The following is a 21,490-nucleotide window of genomic DNA, read 5'->3' as shown; positions in this document are numbered from 1 at the left end:
AAAACACTGAGCTCCTTCCATGAAAAGTCCAGTTCTCTTTAAATATTAAAAACCTTACATGATTAGTATGTTGAACTACTAAAGTCATGTTAGGCTAAATCCAAAGGTAAATGCTTAGGATTTTTCATGTTCTGAGACGAGGGGGAAAAAAAATCCTAGGCTCTTCTAGGTCTGGGAATGTCTTTTCTCCTGGTCAGTCAGATATTCCCTTTTCCTTGAAGAGAAACAGTGGGAAGGATGGAGAGCACATTTAACTTTTCTTACCAGTATGTCACTTGGAATAAGGCTCTAAAAATGGAAGATTATAAAACGGGTGTACTTACATCTTAAACAAACATCTTGATTTACATTCTCTTTATGATATTACTTTTGGATTGGGTGTCCTTTATGCACAGTTAACTCTGAGATGGTGAACAAGTGAATTGTCCAATCCTACTCTTATTTTATTATGACATTAACATCTTAGTTCAAACTTTCTCCCAGGTTGTCTGGCCTTGAAAATGTTTCCGTCTTCTCCACCATTAGATTAACAAGTAAAATGTTACTGCTTATCTGAGATGTCTGATGCTTCTCTCTCAGGCTATTAACAGGAAGTTGTCATTGTCTGAAGATAAAGCTGTAGGTTCTTCCAGAATACATAGAATTACATTCTACATTCTCTAGAGATGCAATTTGCCATTTTAATATGATATTGTTACCCTGATCAACCTGAGTTAATGACACAAACTAGGTTAATTTCTTTTTAAAATGAGATTATAATGACTGCCCTTCACATAAGAGGCATCTAAGCCTGTGACACCCTAAAGCAAAGACGTATCATATTTTCTCATATACAGCATGCACCTTTTTCTCCTAAATTGGGCTGTGTGTATTAAGTGGAGAATTTACCTTTTGGTAACTTACTCTGTTGCCTTTGGTAATTTAGTAGAGTAATTTACCTGCTGCCTGTCTGGTTCAGCAAGCTAAAGGAGCAGAGTCCTGTGTTAACCCTCTCAGAGCCATGGCCATTGGCTGAGCATTGTAGCTTTGGTCTGAAGCAACAAGTGAGCTGTTGGTAGCATCTTGATAAGGCCTGTGATGAGGAGACAACACTTCATGTATAGGAGGGTTTAAAAGAGCTACTTCAAATACAGGACTAACAACATTGCTATAGCTTTCACAAAGGTCTGGGGCCTAATCTTGTGTGACAAAAAATCCTTCTGGGAACATGGTGTCCAAGAAGCATCATCCCAGAAGACAGTCTAGGTGAGGCAGCAGGAAGTTCCTACTGCATTACCCAGACCATCTCCTGGGATACTACACTACCTGGACACTGTTTCTAGTAGGGGCTATTCTGTCACAGTCAGCCACAACTCTGGAAAACTTTTTTCAACCTTTTGCATTCAAAAACAAGGCATGTGTTTTGTTCTGTGGCATGCTTTATATATAAAAAAAAAAAAAAAAATACAATACATGCCTGCTCAAGAATTTGACCATCTGCTGGGTGTTCCTTAGTGAAGGAGGGTAGAGGTTATACACACATGTACAGCTGAGGAAGAAGCAGGGAGAGACAGAAGCTGCAGAGACAGCTGGAATACCACTTGAGCAAGCATTGTATGTGCTTGACCACTCCTGTGCTTAGAGAAGCAGGACTTTGTATGTTTTAGTGAATAAACAGGCAACAAAGATACCCGTCTCTTTAGATTTCTGTTCAGAGGAAGAATCTGCAGTCCCATGAATTTATCCTGAGATGCTTGGCTCAAAGGGCTGCCAGACATGCTATTGGGCTGTTCTACTGGTGGTTTGTCAGGGTAGGCAACTGCTATTGAAATGTTAGTCTGGAAAATAGCAACATAATGACATGGTTTATGATTAGATAAACTAAATTCTTTTCTTTAGATAGAAAAAGGAAGTTATTAGTTCAACCTGCAGCTTGCAGAGCTATGTCATCCCGCCTGTGGAGCTCCCTGGCAATCTAAAAATTTGACAGCAGCTGAGCCATGGCAGCATTTTGCAGCAATTAACAGTGCCATTGCTCTCCTGCTGCCAAATTTCCGGACCCAGAGGGAGCCCTGCAGGCCAGCGCACAGGGTCTTTCTGTGGCCAGATCCAATGCATGGGGCCGGGCTCTAGTACCAGATTGCACCTGATGACTGACCCCAAGAGCCAACTCCATAGGGGATCCATCCCACAGACTGGGTCTGTGCCACTCATCTGTCCCATGGGATCAGAAGGTTGAATACCACTGTGTTAAACTATTTAACTTTTCTTTCGATAACTTACTCTATCGCTATTTAGTAAAGAGATGAACAGCAAAGTCTAGATTTTTTCTTTACTTTGGTTTTAGGTGATCCATTTTCACTTGCACAAAGGTAAAACAAATTAAACTAATACAATCAAAATAATTGTTACAAACCTGGTGGGTGCACAGCAGGTTTCCTTCTCATTCAGTGCTACAATCAGCATGGTCTGCTTTTTTCTTTCTTTGAAAGGTACCTTTAGTCAAGTATCTCTACTCTCCAGCACTAGTTACAGTTCTACATTAATGAGGATGAATGTTTTTAAAAATAAACACTATTAGGGCAATGACAGGAATACAACTTCAAATATTCTAAAAAGAAAAAAGCTAAAATACTTTTCTTATTTCAAGAGGCCACCTGCAATTTAAAATATGTTGTGATGCTATAGCATTTTATAGTTAGCATGTATGCAATCCTAACCATCCTCAGGTACAGCACATGTGAAAACCATCCATATACAATTTTTTTTCAATATTCAGAAAAGTAATTTAATTGAAATATTGTAAGAACAGAGAAGCATAATCACTGTTGGCTATGGTGTTTTTTAATACAGATACAGTACTTCAAAACTGCCACAAAGGCAAGAGAAAAATGCACCTCCCACTAGTGCATTTAAGTAATTTTATAGCCTCTCAGCCTTTGTTATAAAGCACAATCAAACAATCTTTACTATGTAAGATAAAAATAGTAAATGCTGTCTCTATATAGACTTTCCCCATTTGTCTCCCTGAGATCATTGTATCAGGGACACTGAAAGCTACATGTACAACCAGGTTCAATACAATATGCGTCTTAACCCAAAATTCTTCTGACTAAGCAACAGGAACTCTGCCATAGGCCACCATTGTGTAATGAAAGTAGAATGGTTTGGTGTGTAGAGAGAAATAGCACAGAAAGTACCAGCTCAGAAATTAATAAGAAATGTAAAGGGGTAATGTATCCAACAACATGCTGTCAGTTCCTTCAGTGTCCAGAAACTCTGCAAAATCAAGCCAGTTCAACACTGGTAGCTACAGTGGTTTGTCCTCGTGAATTCTGAGCTACACAAACATAGTTTCCAGCATCACTGGTTTCAAAATCTTCAATGACAATAACACTCCTGGAAATTCGTGTGGTATGTCCGATTCCTCTGTTGATCAGCCTCCAAGAATCTTGGATAGTCACGGGCCTTTCGGACTGTTTAAAAAACACCCACATAATGAAGTGATACTGTACAAATTCTTCAAACATTATTTAGCAAGAGTATATAACAGTATTTTCTATCAACCCTTGAAACAAATGCTTGTATGTAGGAGTCTAGTCTAAAATTAGACTTGTGGTGTGAGGAAGCTGAGGGGGTATTTTCTGGCAGTCACTGCAGCCATTTTCAAACAATAAATTGTGTGTTTATATTTGACTACTGTTATTTTCATCTTAGCTTTTTCCCCTCTTTTTTTTTTTAAATTCACTGAGATGGCAGACCCACTACAGAACTTGGGCCAAGTTTACTCACCAAAAATATAAACTAGCTATCCAAAACCCCCCTCTCAGCTGCTGTCTAACTCTGGAGGCACTAAAGTCCCTAGGATACCCCAATTCTAAGTGTAGCTTGTGCCTGGGGTGCTGGATCCTCAGTGTTCCCTATCTGCAAGCTCTAGGAGACTCTCTGGTCAGTGCAATAGTATTTTGTATCCCAATCTGAAATGCTGCCCCTCTGCTCCAGCCTTACTCAAGGTTCTGCATTCTATTCTGAGAGCTGACTTGTAGGCCTCTAATTACTTTGTTGTATTTAGCCCTTCTGATTTTATTTTTCCCCTGCTCCCCACTGAAGCTACAGCCTAACTGCATATCTTCTCTTCGCACTTGTGACTTTATTTTAAGTGTTAGCATAAGCCAGTTGCTAACTCTTATGCAAGGTAAAGATAGGATGACTCTCCCAGTTTAAAGTCTCCAGGACTGGGTTGAACTATTTGGATGACCCATGTAGCTGCTCTGGCCCAGTTGTGTTAATACTTTTTTCTTAAATGCATGACTGCATACCACAAGTATCTTCAGATGTAGAGATAGCCAAGATAGCTTAATCCATCCATAATTTCTGGAAAGGAAAACAGTAGCAGCCCTGGACCAACCAGACTCTGTGGTGTCGGGAATAAACTTCTCCCCATCACATTGGACTTAATGGCCTACGTCCAGAAGACCCATCTAGTCCTGTTCCCTGCATTCACAGCAACACTCACTCAAGGACTTCCAAAAATTGCCATTTCAAACAAGGCACAAAACTAGAAACTAAGCTTAAGCCAAAGTCTACCACATACCTTAAGAAAAGGCAGAAGAAAAGACCATTGCCCATGTCCTGCCTCTGCAATGACAGCAAAGTAGCCCTTCTATTTTGCAATGATGTAGCAGGGATGTATGTTGGGGAACTTGTGCATTGTCATTAGGAGACCATGGGTTTACAGGTGCATTAGGGAATCATGATTCCAGGGCTCAAGCAGTGAGATAATGGCACTTAAAGACTCTTGGTATGCTGAGAGAGCAGTGCACTTATGCATTATTTCCTGTACATTTCCTGCCTAATTTGCAAAGGAACTGAAGTGGTTCCTGTGTTTTAGTACCTCCATGGAGACCCACTTGTTCCTATACACTGATGTTTAAGGGAATATGAAGAGCCCCTTCAGCCCAGATGTCCTACAGGTGATCCTCATTTTCCACTTCCTTTCCCAAATCACCCTCTGGTTCCCAAGTGCTCTAACTCAGTGGTTCTCAACCTTTTTCATTCCAGGACCCACTTGTAAACATCAATAGTAAATCCTGACCTGCTACTCCTCACCCCCATATTGAATATGGAGCAGAAAAAAGTTCAAGAATAGTACAACTAGTTCCTTTGCAAAAATGTTCTTAAAAATATGTGTTAACTTCACTAATGCTAAGATTCAATGCAAGGTAAACTACACAGCTACTAAGATGCTTCTAAAATCTTAACTCTGATGGGACATAAAACTGAAAACAGAATTTTATTCTCTATATATTCCCTTCAGACACAACTGTTGTAAGCAAAGGTGTTCATTGTAGTAGATGAATTGTCTGATCATATACAGCAAGAATGACAAGTATCTGAAGTTGTCAGTCTACAAACTCACTGCCAGCACCAGACAGGCTCAGGTTTAGTATGGGTTTTTTAGCACACAGGAGGATAAATGGTTATGGAAGATAAGACATCAGAAACCAGAAAGGCAGGAGCATAGTTCAAAAATATATGCCAGCTTCATCTAACTCCAGGACCACTTAGGATTTAAGGGACAAAACATGATTTTGGAGTGTCCTGCCACCTGAAGTTCAAATTATGGGCTGATAGCATGGGGGGGGGAGAAAGTGGCTATTCATCAAGTATATGTATATCTATCTTAAATATTAATACTGCAGATCAAAGTAATCCCTTTGAATTGCACCTTGCAGTAAATGGCCAATCTAATCCCTGCCACATGGCTCCATAAAAGAAGAACTGCTTCAACATAGTAGCATAGAAAGCAGCTGTCTATCTAAAGCTTCTAAATAGCCCTTCAGTGGTAACGCCTCCTTTCAGAGCTTATGAAAGGTTATAGGCCAGATCCTCATTAGCAGGAGAGTGCCTCGAGCAGGAAATGAACTATAACTAGTGTGAAAGAACCTGGTGCTATGGCAGCCACTAAGGGCCAGGGCAGACCTGATAAAGGACTTATGTACTTCAAGCAGAATGAAGGTAGAAAAACCTGCTGTTCAGCTAGAGAGAGAAAGTTAAAGGATCTAAATTCCCTGGTGCCTCAATGGTTTTACTTTAAAGTTCCTGAGGAGCTGGGAGTTGTGCTTCTACCCAGGGCCAAAAACACCTTTGTTTTGCAGTTTGGTGTCTAAACCCCATCAGGATCAGAAACTGGGTGTTCTTGAAGGTCTCATTTGGGCATACATTCCCAAAGTGTGTCTAACACCCCCAAGAGAATAAGGCTACCCATAAAATGCAGTTGTGGGCATTTTCTTTTCACTGTAGAGGATGATGCCTATCTTTATAAATAGTCTAATGCAGTGGTTCCCAAATGCTTTGGATGAAGCCAAAAAGACACTCTCTTGTGGATCACTGTGTACCCTTATCAGTAAAACACCTAACTGAAAACCACTATGAAGTCAAAGGCGACCCCTTGCAACCTGCAGAATTTAGGCCCTGTGGATTATACAGCTGGGTGAAATCAATTGCATTTTACCCTATGACTTGAATGTGACATATAAAAATACTCATGAGAGCAGAACCTGAGACTCTTCTCTTCTCCCATGTGCTCCAACCACTGGAAAACATGATCATGTTTCCTCTGGCCCAATACATTTTGAATTCTTTTCTATAGTATCATAACTTTCACAGAAGGAACGGAGAGTGCCCTTACTCACAATAGCCCCTATAGCTTGGTGCTTAGGCATGCTTCTTGGAGGTAGGTAGCACCAATCAGGCTAGGGTCTCTTTATTTCCTGGGCAACTGCTCTAACTAGTAGATCAGCCATAAAAAGAGGCTAACACCAATACTATCAAAAGGAAATCAAACCCTATTCCGTTCTTTGAAACATGACTGTAGGTGACTAACCACCAAAGAAGAGTCTAGGCTGTGGATCCCAAGTAGATGGAAGTGCCTGCCACACAGTTCGGCTTGAGGGGATGGATGTCACACATCACTCACTGCAGCGTTTCTCAACAAGCAATAGGTCACTCCTTGCTCAACATTTTGGTTGCTTTAAATCCCAGTAGAACTTGCTCATCTCATGCCTTGAGGGACCTCCCTCAGGGTTTTGAATTCCACAAGGGGGTCCAGCTATCCAACATTTTAGAGATCCAGGTCCTTTATTACATCTAGCTTTAACTGTTTGCCCACTAAGCCCCACAGAGCTTGAATGTATTAGCAGGGATACAATTGTCAAGGTACTTCTGGGCTCTCAGTGAAGACGACAATAAAAAACAAGTGAGTATGTGGCGTTCAGATGATGTGACAGGGCTAGCAGCAAGATAAATGATGAGATCTGAATAGTCTCATCTCATCACAGCTAGCAAATGTGGATTAAAATTTAAAGCGCTATATTATGTACATTTTCTATTTAAAAAAGAAACCCTGAAAGATGGAATTGCATGCCTTACCTCTTGTCCTGGATACATCCAACTGAATTTTACTTCTATATCTGGCTCCCCAAGGACTGTGCAGAGAATATTAACATTGTCACCACCTTCTGCTTGGCTGGATGATGCCATGATTGTTGTTGATGGTGGGCCACTGGGAACTGATTGAAAGGCAGGAGGAGAAGGCAGGAAACAAGTTTCCAAAATAAACAAAAACACCAATAAAATACCATACTGAGGAAATCCATGTTTTGACTTATCAAGGGTCTTCTAGAGCTCTCCATTATTGTATTTAGTTATAGGTGCTCTTGGAATTTGCTATGTACCCCAGGTTCCCATCTAACCATAAAAATATATTTTACTTATTTATTGCTGTCCTTTCTTGAAAAGTATGTCTTCGTACATTGTATGTATGTACATAACATTTCATACATAGGCATACCTGGAATAGTAAGGTGTCTTATGTACTACATATATATTTTTTTTAATACTGTAAGGATGTATGTTCAAAGCTCCAGAATGATTCAGGTTTTCTTTTTCTAATTCCCATTTGAAAGTTTACTCTTTAAGCAACCCAACCATGAGGAACAAGCCCTAATGTATAGAAATTTACCTAGCTCCTATCTTACCTTCCACATACAGTAGTTGATACTTGATGGAAATTTGAGGGGCTCCCTGTGACTCTGCTCTACAGTAGACCACCCCTTTGTGGTCTGACGTAGGATGCTGATATATAAAACCCCTCTTCATATCATAGATAACATTAGTTCCATCTGTCTTGATTTCTTCTGCTGGAAACTCCCTATGTAAAGTTACTTTAGCTGATGGGATGGTTATGCGACAAGGAATCACTGATGGTTTATCTGGATGCAGGTAGACAATCTCAAAATAATTTGGAGTAGGTACAAAGAGCTCCCCCTTATCTGTATAAGAAGATAACATTATATAATAGGAATGTAGATAAATTGAATATGATCAGAAAATATGGTTTGGTTTAAAAAACGTAACAGAGAAAATATTTATTAATCATAATACAACTTAGATTTACATTAGTAACAATGTGTACCCAGAGTATCTTGTAACCTTTAAGTTAACATGCCTTCTAATCACATCACCCTGAATTTTGTCTAGAAAAACAACAAACTATGTCTGACCTTGACTTTATGTTTATATAGCTTGACATAAACTCTACATTTAAAGACAGATTAATTCAGACTCCATTGCTACCTTGTAGATTTTTAGAAAAAAAATAAATCTAATCAGTAATTTTTGGGATCTGCTTTAGATATGATGCAGGTTTGCAATTCAAAGTTCTAAAGAGTTAGTCAGGCTTAGTTAACTTCTCACACGCAGGGGCCAGGGATGGAAATAGAAAAATACTGCTACTTATGGCAATGGGTTCTTTGGAAATATCTAAGCATTGGTAGATATTAGGGCTATTTGGCAGAGATGTGGCCCAATTTGGTGGGAAAATCTCCGAATCCAAATCAAATCAGAGGACTCTTTAATCTCTCTGAATCTAATCAGAACCCTCTGAATCGATTTGGAGAGATTTGGAAAGATTCAACAATTCAGACATAGACACAGCTTTCAATGTTTTTTCTAAATATCTCAAGGTACCAGGTAGTTCATGAAAACTGAGATGGTGGGGCAGATGCAGTGTCCCACAGGACCATGGCAGGGGTCCCCAGTGTGTTCAGCAGTAGACCCAGAAGTGGCCCAGAAGCACTTCTGGGCCACTTCTGGTTCCGCCGGGGAGCGTGCCGGGCTCCTGCCCATATGCCCCTTCCCAGCTCAGCAAGTGGTGCCTCCTGGGTCTGGGGGGTGGTACCTGGGGTCACTCGGTGGCCAGTCGCTGAGCCAGGAGGTGCAGGGGGGGGCCCCTGCGTCTTCCGGAAGCAGACCAGAAGTACTTCCATCCACTTTCATGTTTGCTGCTGAGCATGCGGGGTGCCCCGCCACGCTTCTGTGCAATGCTCCATCTGCCCCACCGTCACAGAGTTCACAAGCCACGCCTGGTACCTCGACGTATGTAGAAAAAACATTTAAAGTTGTGTCCATGACCAAATCAGCATCGCATCTTCATATTTGGATTAGGCTGAATCGAATCAGGGACAGTGATCTGAATCGATGAATCAAATCGCTGTCCCTAGTTCAGGCCAAATCTGAATTGAATATGGCCCATTTTGCACACCCTAGTAGTTATAGCTATAGATACAGAGATATATATAGAGACTGCAAAATAATTAATTGTAATGATTCCAAACTTTGAATAATTCAATCTTTATATTGCTTTCAATCATCATAAGCACTACCCCAATATGTTAACATATGGTTTACAAGCACAATTCTTATACCCCTATTCTGAACATGCATGTTTATTTGGTATATGGCTTATCTCATTCAAACCCTGAAAAAGGAAGTAACATGATTATGTAGAAGCCATTTATCAAAAACAGCCTTGGAACAATTTCCTGGCTCCAACTTCTGAAGCTTATCACAAACAACCTTTATTAGTCATCTTATACTGCAACACTAAAACATTTGCCAGACATGGCTGCTTAAGCTCTATCAGGCAGCAAAGTTTCCTATTAGAAGAATAAATTAACTACACATTTAACCACCAACAGCATACTGACCAATCAATGCTAGACTGCTTTGTGATTTGCATCCAAATTATTAATATAAAAAGATTAGTGTTGGACCCTCAAGCTTTGCAGAATAATATATAAATATAATATAAGTTGCCTAAGTTTAACATACAGGATTGCAAAACAACCTGAATGAAATCTTGGTCCCACTGAACTCAGAGGGAATTGGACTGTACTTTTCAAATTTAATATAGGTAGTTCAGTGAAAATAAGCCTTGACAAGATCTGTTTTCCTCAACATGTTCATTTTTTCAAAATTATATACAAAACTAAAATAAGAGGGACAGACTATAACACTGTTTCATGATTTCATTTAAGATTCTAAAATTAAGCTCTTTTGCTTAGAATTTTCAAAGCTATTTACTGTCCATTGCCTGCGACATCCTTTAGAATACATATTTAGAGTAAGTCAAAGAGAAGTAGGCTCATAAATCATGTTATTAATTATTTGATTAATTTCCTGCTCACTCCACCAATAATGTCTCCCTTGGTACATACAAGGGGCAATGGTTAATACAGTTAGAGAAAAAGGAAATGGATGCAGATGGCGAAAAATGGAAATGGATTTGCTACTCTTTGCCTTTTAGCCAGATAATCCAAACATTTAAGTTTATAACCTCAGTGATCCCATTACCTGTGAAAAAGATGTATGTCGAGCCTGTTTTAGATTCATCCTTTTTGCAGTTATCTCCATGACACAGCTGAAGCCAGCAGCTATATTCACCAGTGTCAGCTGCAGTGGAATTCACAAGGATCAGTTGACCGTATCTGTCAAGCTGCTTAATGCTAAAGAGAACAAAGAAAAAGCAGAGACATATATAGGTGTATTTGTTTACACATATTCTATTTGCACTTCTTTTTTTGATGGTCTCCTTGATTCTCAAACTGACTGTATGCAACATTTTCTCTTGAGCAACTGCATCAAAATCCTGCCCTGATTTTGTAGAAAGTTACAGAGATGAGTAGCCCTATTGGGTTCTTATGTGAAGAACGCTGTTCATGTGCTGTTCACGTGTTTACAGGATTAGGACCCAAGGTGCAGGGACTGTCTTTGTACCTGTTTGAAGTCTGATTTGGTTTAACAGTACTGCAATGAAAAAAAGTTTACTGGGTGGTAGTAGAATGCCTGGCTTTGAAGGCCAGCTTCCAGTTTGCAACAACAGTCTGTCCATTTACCTGATGGACAGTCCTGTTTCCAGAATGAGTAGTGAAAACTGGCACACAAACAACTCTTGCAGAACCAGCTATCCCCATTTCTCTTCAGTGTCTCAAATAAATCTACCCTCTCTTTGTACAACAGTTCTCTGATACAAAGTGCATTAACTGCCATACAAAAGAAAGCGTGCTTTAAACCACAGCGCAGCCTTAGAGAACCTTTTAGGCATGGTTACTACATGGCATTTTAGCTCTTTCTGTGAGGAATTCATCCTGAGTGCTTATGCATTAAGGACACGGAGGCATAAGAATTAATAGTCCATGCTTATAATGCCATGCCAATAATCTGATGAGAGAGAGATTCGAAAGATAAAGGAAGCTTTGTATACATTTCACAAGAGCTGCTTTCTGTGGTAGCAATTCTCAATTCCAATTGTAACTATCCATCTTACCTCATCTATATATTATAGATAATTGTCGTAGCAACAAAAGCAATAATAAAAAAATTAATAAGGTGGCATGCAGAGGACCCAATTAGAATTAGGTCCCCTTGAGTTGGCCATTATCCAGAGTAGAAAGAAGCATCACCTAACATCATATTTGTGTCAACCATAACCATTTTTATGGCAGCACAAATGCTGAGCAAATAGACCAGTGGTGTGACAAAAGGTAGTAATAAATTGTGCTGCTTTATTGCAGCTGATGCCTGATGCAGGACAAGGGGCAACATGAAACTTGCCTAATGAAGTGGATCAGTTGTGGCAGGACTTAGCCCACCACAGCTGATCTGCTTCAATTTGCTGATGTCTCTTTCTACCCATAGAGAGAGAGAGAGACAGTTCCTGCCTTAGACGATTCAGAATGTAATGAGGCTATACTATACAAACAAACAAATATAGAAAAGAATTAATTAAAATGTATTAGTTATGCATTTCACTATTTTGGTTGCTGTAGTTTTAAATTCAGATTAAAAGTGACAAATGGAGAAAAGGGTGGGAAAAGAAGGGGAAGGAGAACAAGTACAAGTTCAAACTGCTTGCCTAGACATAAAGAAGAGGACAGTTAATGCAGGCACTGAAATGACATCCTCTGGTCAACTCTTTGTTCATACCATAGGATTTTAAGACTACATTGTTGGTCACCAGCTCCTTGGTGTGCATAATGCCTGGATCACAGAATTAACCACATTGCTGCTGCATCTTTTCCCATTAGTCACTTGCGGAATTTGTTGGCAGAAGCATGAAAGAAATGTTGTCAAACCATTACGAACCCTATTTTGTTTCTAAACTGGTTGTTTTTCTCTATGGGCAACTGCTCCATCACTTAAATTTGAAGGATTCAGTTTGTAATACTTGAACGACCTACATTTTCATGACCTATGTCCCGCACGTCTTCTGTACCGTATGGCAATAAATCATAATTTCATCTTTAATTCTGAATTTATTCCCTGGCTGTTTCTACTAGATAGATAAAGTTGTAATTTTGGTTTACCACAACTTCCACCATGTCATCTCAGAGGCTGTACCAAAGAATGTCATCAACCATGATGCTGATCTCTGCAAAATTTGTTAGCAAAGCGGCACTAATATTATTCCATAGCTGATTAGAGCCAAAAAGGTATTCTCAGCCATCTGTATCTACCTGCTGTCCTGAAGCACCTGCCAATCTATGTCTTTGGCAGCAAATATCAAGATTATTTTTGACGGTGTCAAATCAGAAAACATTTCTTCCATTATAGACATTTGGTAGTGAGCTCTACTTAGTGCTCTGTTTAAATTGCTTGGATCTATGAAAATGCACAGCTTGCTTCATTTCTCATTAGCTACCATGCCACTTCTCCAAGGCTAGGGAAAGACATTCAAAAAGCCAGAGTCTGAACTGAATCAATCTTTGCAAGTTAGTCTAACCTACGTAGACTGAACCGATTTGCAAGTGAATAGACATTCACTTTTGATTCCAGAAATGCCTGCAGTGGCTCCAGGAACTGGAGCCCAGAGTTCTGTGTGCTGGGCAGAAGCCGCTGGGCTCAAGCTTTCCCTCCTCCTGCCCCCTCTGCTGCCTGGAGTGGTGCAGCAGCAGCCGGAGTGGGAGGAGAAGGGTCACTGGAGGCAAAAGGAAGCTGCATGCTGGCTGGTGCCCGCAGAACTGTTCTGCTACCCTCACCTCTAGCTGCAGTTTCTGCTCCTGCTGCACTGCATGGGTGGAAGCTTGAGCTGAGCAGCTTCCGTCCAGCACATGGAGATCCAGCTCCCACTCCTGAATGTCTTCCACCTGCTTTGCCCACCCACAGGGGCTGCTCATTGCACTAATTAGGCAGAGCAGGTGGAAGGTGTCCAGGAGCTGGAGCTGGAGCTCCAAACACTGGGCAGAAGCTGATGGGCTCAAGATCCAACCCACCCACCCAGAATAGCATAGCAAGGGCAGGGGCAGGGGTGGCAAGGGCAGCTGGAGGAAAAAGAGGCAGAACAGTCCCCAGCCTGGCCAGCATGCAGCTTGTAGAGTGACTGCAGCCATCGGGTGCTACACAGGGCAAGGGGCTGTGGTGGGTGGGTGCTGGGCTGGGCTTGTGCCACCAGCTGTCACAGAGCTGCAGCCAGCTGGGAAGGGCCCCGCCCCCATGACCGTGCTCAAGCTGGCCATTTCCCAGATGCCTGCGGCTCCATGGCAGCCTTGCCCTCTACCCTCAGCAGCACCCACAGGCTGGCCTGGCCCAACCCCACAGGCCCAGCCCCAGCCATGGGTGAGGCGGTAGATGGCGAGGCCATGCCAGCCAACACTGGCTATGCTCCCATTCCTGCTGCTGGAGTGGGGAGTGGGGGGAAATGCCTGGCGCGGGTTGCTCCGTCCTGGTGAGGCAGACCCCGGTTGCCAGTGGGATAGGGGACCGGGGGAAATTAAATCCCCCTCCCGATCCCCGTTTCCTTCAGGCTCTGGATGGTGGGGGCTGACCATACCCCCTGCCGCAGCTCAAGCAGTGAGGGGGAGAATTCCTGACAGAGGCTGCTACACCCCAGCCAGGCAGACCCCAGCTGTGGTGCCCCAGTAGGGGGGAGGTAAATAAGCCCCCTCCCTTTTTCTCAGGGGTCCATGCCAGGCCCACATCTGGCCACGCCCCCACCCATACTCTAGCGACAGAGCAGAGGGGCGGGGCCACCCCAGCCCTGCTCTTCGGAGTAGACACCACAGCACAGCACAGCACGGCCCAGGGCTGAAAAGCATGCTGGGAGGCTAGGGGTTTCTGTTAAGGGGTTCAAGGACAGCAAGTGAACTCATGGTACATTTTAATAATGTCTGTCAGTAAAGGATCATAGTCCACCATAGATCATTGCCAATTAATGGGATGTCTCCACTGTGCAGTTATTTTAATAAGTAAGGTTACCCCCTCATTTCCACATCCAAAAACCCCCTTAGTACCAATTAATGCTTCCCAAAGGAACTAATGACATTCCATGAAAGTAATCAGGGAAAATATCCCTATTTTACATTAGATGGGTGCTATAATTCAGTACTGGAACCCAACCTAAATTTCATACTATCCTGACTCTGATGATGTTGATGCTTATTTAAAAAAAAGCCGCCAAACATGCTTAAAATTTTGTTTCTACTGAATTCAGTGGCACAATTCCCAGTAACTTCAAAGGGATCCTAATTTTATACTTAACCATTTTGGAAGGCAGCAACTTGCATGATACAGACTATGAACATTTTTAAATGATAAATTGCACAGAAAGTTGGGCAAAGGAAAGTTAATTTTCAAGGGTATTTGCAGAAATGGCACCGCAAGAAAACACCGTCTCCAAAAACAATAAAATAGAAATAAAAGTCTGTGAATATCTGCTGAGTAGCAAGACTGGTGTTGCCTTCTCCTGCAATTTAATTATGGCTCTTGTGATTGCTGGTGTTTTCCCCTAAACCGCAGTCCTGGAATTACATGATTATGCTAAAATGTCAGGTTACATTTATAAAAAGAGGTAAAAAAGGAAAAAAAACCAAGTTTTTAACCTGTGTGTCTATGGAGTGCAAGTATGACTGCACTCAAAGACCAAAAAAACAGACAAAATGAAGAATCTAAAATGTGTGCACGCTTTATTTTCAAAAACAAATTTCATTATTTTATGGGGTTACTTCATTACTTTTTGAACGCACAAGAGGTTGGCACTAATAGTCAACCAAAACTGTCAGTCATTTTGCCATCTGAACCTTTAGGACACCGGTGAAAAGTCCAAAGAATTACCATTCAACTTCTAATAAACTCTTAATAATGCTTCTTGAAGCCAGCCTGTCTTGTAGAGAAATGGGACAATTGCCAAAAGCAGCAGAATCAGAAACGTAATCTGCTCCAGAAGTTTCAAACTAGATAATGGAAAATATATCTTAGTGAAGCACCTCAGAAAGATGATCTAGTGTTTAAGCAAGCTGGAAAAAACTTTCTGAAAAACAGAATGCTATAAGAGAGTGATTATTCTCTGGAGAAATCTAAAATTTGTGTTGCAAAACCATAAAAAAAAAAAGTCTCTAGAAGTAGAGAGGTTGAGAACCCATGGTTTAGAGCAACAAATTTACTTTTGTAAGTGAAGGCATATGCAACCATCCACACTCTGACATCTAAAAGTTAATCCTGCAAGGTGCTGCAAGTCTCCTGGGAAGTGCTGCTTCCTACAATTTTCTGTAGCTACCAAGAATCTTGAAGGTGGTACTGTTGGAGTGATGGTCCAGGAATTATGTGAGGCAAGGATTTTTTGAGAGGTGATATTTTTTATTGGACTAAAATGAGACAAACTTTAGAATGCATGGCATTCTTCATCAGCTCTGAAGAAGGAAGCAAATGTTAGGAGCAGAGATTAAGGCAATTAGAGGGGAAGGCGGAGGGAAATTCGAAGGGTAGTAGATAAACAATTAACAGAAGAGAAGAAGCTGATTACTGGGAGACCAAGAGAGAGTAGGTTTATTAATAACTTTTATACATAGGAAGAAATTCAGGAATCAGGTAGACGTTCAGCCTATGAATTTTGGTTCCCAAGTTCACTTTTTAACAGTGCTTGGTAGATTTCCCTTGAGCATGAAGATAGTGAGGTCAGAAAGGGAGTGGTTGTGCTGTGAAAGTGTGCTCATACTGAATTATCTATGTGTGTGTGGGCACGTCTACATGAGATGTTACGGTGACGTAGCTGCAGCAGGCACAAACTGTGATAACACTACTACTACAGTAGGATAGAAAATGTCCCATGCAGCACTAGGACTGTGCTAATGCGGGCACACGTGCAGAGGCGCCCAGTCTGTGCTTCATATTTTTTCTGTGAGAGTTCGCTCTGGTGCATAGTTGCTGTTTTGTTTCACCCATGTAATTACCAGGAGGCTATCTGGTGCATTGGATCAGATCTATCACATTTTGGGAAAGAAGAACAGGATCCATAGATTCTAATGGGTGCATTGTGGATGGTGCTGATTATAGTAACAGAAGAGATGTGCTGACAGGTCAAGCTTCTATTGCCAAGGCAAGGCATGTTTCATTTGATGTTTTGTGCCGTGGGTAGTTTCCTTCTAATGAAGCAAGAATCTTGAAGGAAATCCATGCTCTTTCAGACCGGTGTTTACTGAAATCGAGTCACTGGAGGAAACCTGACATTTTCTTAGGTCTTGAGGACATTACTGTAGTATCTGAGCTGATACAACGGCTTTTTAACACAACAGGTTTTTTGGGCGAGCTTATGCTCTGAAGATGCTGAGTTATATTTCCTTTCTGTACACAGTAAGGAGCTCTGAGGGAGAAGCACATCTGGTTTTGTGCTCAATTAAATTTAGCAAAAACACACTGTACCCACCCACAGAAAATACAAAAGGCGGGTGGGGATAAGAGCCAGACATTTGGGCTCCACTCCATTCTTATCAGGCACTTAAACCACCCGCATGATAAGGTACAGACTGCAGTCTCGATAAGGCATCAAAAGGAAGAGGTGATTTTTAAGAAGGAAAAGTTTGTAATTAGAAAAACACTTTTTCATAACGATAATGGATCTGATTTTTTTGCTGTCTTACAAATGTTGTGTAGGATCTAGTAAATATGCTATAATGAGAACTCCTCATAACAGAAGTTAAAAAAAGAAACATTTGTGCACTAGGAAACCAGAAGTGTTTACAATTTTGGATATTTCCACTACTGCTAAAGTTTGGTAAATTCTGAAATAAAAAAGATCATAGGCTACTGCGCAGTCAGCATCTCATGTAGACATGGCCACTGTACCTAAATTTGCATCCAAGAGAAGGTGTTGTTCATCTTAAAAGCATTTCAAATGGAATAACATCACAGAGCAAGCTGCAGAAAGTCTGGATGGATAAATGCTTATTTTCTGATCCCTAAAGAAACCCTCCAATTTCACTGACAAACAACAACCAAACAACCCCCCCCCCCCAAAACTGCTGAAATAAGCTTTGATGGAATAAGTAGAAGTATGCTTAAGGTCTTTAGTCTTTTATTGCATTTGGTATGTGTATAGTTATTTTTACTTTGTGACTGAAATTATTTAATGGCAGTATGTGATGTATTTACAAAAAATTGCCCTAGCTGGTCACAATGTAGAAATGTAGCTGCTATCCTGGCTTTCTCCAAAATAGGATCACTGGTTCAGCCCAAGTTAAGACATGGTCAGGCATCGATGGCCATATCCAGCCCTGCTGTCTATATTCTGGTTCTTGTTTTAACTACAGGACATCATTTTTGATGTTGTGGGTAGCCTGCTCTTACTGTTTCCCCATTTGTCCTGACAACCTTAGAAAAAAGTAATGCACCAAAATGGTTCATTAGTATTAATTCATTCATTCAATGTTATCTCCAAAGATTAAGAGACCTACTGAAAAGTTATCATTTAGTGCAAATCACTTCTGATTTCTTCCTTTTTGCACACATTTTTGCACCTCATTAATAATTGCTCTTAAAATCATCCCTTAAAAAATATCATCGCTAATCATTATTCCCCATCAGAAAATATCCCTTTACTTCTGAAACATCTATAAATCATGTACTGGAGTATATGATTTTTTTGCTGTGTATTAATAATATCCACCGTTTCTCCTGTTCTGACCTACCATAGAATAGTCCATTATAAAACGATTTGTTGTAAAACAAAACTTGGGGCAGCAGATTTAATACAAATAAGCCTTAATGCACATTTTGCTACATATGTACACTGCATGTATACACATAGGTCCTAGATATTTTTCAAATTATATTTCTTGACATAAATAACATTTTCCATCCTCAAACTGCTTTTTTTTTTTTAAATCGGTGATCAATTAGTACAGTTAACCTTGACATACTTTCCATTGTGCTAGTTCACTATATATGCACCTGGACTCTGAAACACAGGTGGAGAAATTCACACTCTGTAAAACAGTTTAACTGCCTTCTAACATCCTAGTAAAAAAAAAACCAACGTGGGAAAATTGCAGTAGATGTTCTAAGAGAAATTGTGCATTACCTTAACATATTTTTAGCTTATGCTCACACAGTTCTCTACCACATTAATCAGACTGGGACAGCACAATACAAGACTTCTGCAAGAGGAGGTAATTCTAGAATTTAAACATCCATAAACTAGGTCCAACTAATCTGCTGTTTTAAAATACACAGTCAGCAGGCATGTCTCAATTTTTCAACTATGGATGTATACACTTGATTCTAAAAGCCAAACTTTACAGTGAAAAATAAAGCGGAACGTGTATTAGTTTTAAAATAAAAGGTCAAACACTTCTAAATAAAACTTTTAATGTAAGCATAAAAGTATTTCCCACGAAGAGGAGAGCAAAACAACACATTCAGTTCCTCTCTGAAATTGGTCAGCTACTGAAATTGACTTAACTTCACCTGTTAGAAGCATGAAAATGAGTTCATTTTTCTAGGGGCAAAGATTTTTTTGTGATCTCTTTTACTGGACTGAGTGTATAGTTGAGAGACCTGTTGGACACGTTTTTGGATATCAGGTGCCTTTCCTCAGGTTTGTTTTTCTGCCATGTTTTGGATATAATAAAGTTGGTGGGGGGGGTTTTGTAAATGAACCCAGTGCTCTTCTCAAGGAAGAAGAGCTTCTTATCCGTTCAAGTCTCATCCCCCAAAAACTATACAAAACAAAAAAATTAATAGAAATTAGTCAATACATTCTATTACTCCCTCCACACACACTTTTTCCTCCATTGATTACCATAATTTTACCACAATTTATTCTTAGCGATATGCTTTTTTATATGATCCTATCCCCCTCACTGCAAAAGGAAAAAGTTTCCTTTTTGGAAGAAAGGAACCAAGTCAATCAGACAAACTAAAACACTGAAATAGGGTTTTAGCCCTCCCCCTCACTTCCCCCTAAAATTTGTGAAGAGTGATCTTCCCTTTTGCACCCCAATGGCTTGTATCCACACATGGGTATGTCTGTACCATATCACAGAAGTGTAAGAGTGATGTATCCATGATGGTCCAGAAACCAGGCTATACACAGTGACATTTTCTTCTCCTTGCCTCAGTGTCACATCCACAAATTTTATGCATGTGTTGGTGGGGGGAGGGGAGGAAAATTTTGTTTTGTTTTTTTTAAGCTGACCAATCCAAATTATGCATGCAGCTTTTCGCACCTGAGGAAAAAATGAGGTCTGGCTAAGTCTGTGCTGAAGATTAAGAGCCTTTATGTTATGCTAGTCTTTTGTTGTTCTTTAACAGGCTTGGTGAAGGACTTACTGGTATTACAGCTGAAATGTGCCACCCAGTGGACAAAATCTGCTATAGCTTCAATTGCAAAAGAAAATACTGGAATCACTAAGGTCCCCTCTACACCTTACAGTAAGGCATGATTAACCATGTAAACACACCTTTAATTGCTTCAGTGTATAGCTGGGTCACAACTTACAGTGTGATAAAGCAAGTATAAAGCTACAAAGTTATTCCACAAAACAATGTATAATAGCTTTGTAACTTGTTCTAATCATTCCATTAATTGAATGTGTAGCCAAGTGCTCCCCTGTAGCTAGGAGCTCCATAAACTGAAGGGCTACCAGCCACAGGAGTGCATCACATACTGTCAGCCCCGCAGCTGACAAGGTGCAACATGCTTATGTTGCCTTTGGGTGTCAGAATGATGTATTCACCTTTCTGGGCCTCTCCCTGCTAGTCTCTCTCATTCCTTTCTAGGGTCTTCCATCCCTTGTGACCTTTCCTGCCATACCTTGATGTAATGAATGGACAAGGAATGCTGTCTTGAGGACAGAGGGCTTTAGGTAGTGGACCTTGTCTGGGTCATGGCCCCTCTAGCCTCATTCCACTTTTACTCTGGCTGAGCCTTTCAGCTGGAGATCCACTGGCCAGTGCTCAGCTCAGCTTCAGTCACATTCTTGCAACCTCAGCTCCCTTGGTCCCATTGTGACCCCTGTGCAGGTCTCTGCAGCCATGGATCTCATCTTCCAAAGTACTGAGTCTGCCTCTCCTCTGTCTCAGCAAACGTTGATGCTGTAGGCTTCTGGGCTTATGTCCCTAGTCTCTTTCATTTTATGAACAAACAACACCTAAAATTTGGGGTCCTCAGGCACCCCTATCAGTGGTCTCCCCTACAGTCAAGAGAAAAGGAACCAAAACCATGCACATGTCTGGTTCAACTAAAAAAACCCAAAACCTATGTTGCATCTGCGGTTAGTCTCACCCTCCAGTAGGGCTTGCAAAACATAAACCAGAAAGTTTGGAATACTTATCTAGCTCTCAGTGCAGACTCCAAGGTTTCTTCCACCAGGCCTGCTACACCAAGTCCTTCCTTTGCAGTCCTCAGATTCTGCTCCTGGGCTCTTCCATGGGACTTGGAAGACTGGGTCTAAGGGGTCTTAGCCCTCTCAAACATGGGATGGGAGGGTGCACAGATGGAGACAAGCAGCCAGAGCCAGCAGGCAGCTTGGAACTCAGCCCAGCACAACCATGTGTGGAGCAGCGCCCAGCTGAGCAGCAAATGTGTGCATGGGAAGGGATGTGGGGAAGAGGAGTAGGGGGGCAGATTGAGGCCACTAGAGCAGATGGGGAGGTGAATGGGGCCCCACAGCAGGTCATGGGATGCTCACTGCCCAGGAAGCTCATCCAGGGCCCTGGGGGAGGGGGAAAGAGATTCCTGCCACCATGGAGGGCAGGCACAGGGGGCAATCCTGCCACCCAGTTATCTCCCATTCTGGATTTGTCTTTTTGATTATGGGAGATTTCATAGATTTCATAGACATTAGGGCTGGAAGGGACCTCGGGAGATCATCGAGTCCAGCCCCCTGCCCAAAGGGCA

General features: G+C 41.2%; 1 protein-coding gene across 1 annotated transcript in view; it reads right to left on the bottom strand.

Annotated features, from left to right (window-relative positions):
• Window positions 1-2,735: 2,735 nt before the first annotated feature.
• Window positions 2,736-21,490, bottom strand: part of PDGFRL (platelet derived growth factor receptor like) — a 34,299-nt gene continuing 15,544 nt past the window's right edge. The window contains exons 3-6 of the mRNA XM_019553343.1: window positions 10,675-10,826; window positions 8,019-8,312; window positions 7,411-7,550; window positions 2,736-3,455 (exon numbers count right to left, since the gene is read on the bottom strand). Coding sequence (XP_019408888.1) covers window positions 3,267-3,455; window positions 7,411-7,550; window positions 8,019-8,312; window positions 10,675-10,826 — 775 coding nt within the window. The 3' untranslated portion in view covers window positions 2,736-3,266. The remainder of the gene's footprint in view (window positions 3,456-7,410; window positions 7,551-8,018; window positions 8,313-10,674; window positions 10,827-21,490) is intronic.

Source organism: Crocodylus porosus, unplaced genomic scaffold (assembly GCF_001723895.1).
Source record: "Crocodylus porosus isolate Cpor-Errol unplaced genomic scaffold, CroPor_comp1, whole genome shotgun sequence".
NCBI classification, from domain to species: Eukaryota; Metazoa; Chordata; order Crocodylia; family Crocodylidae; genus Crocodylus; species Crocodylus porosus.
This window is presented reverse-complemented; position numbering and strand designations above follow the sequence as displayed.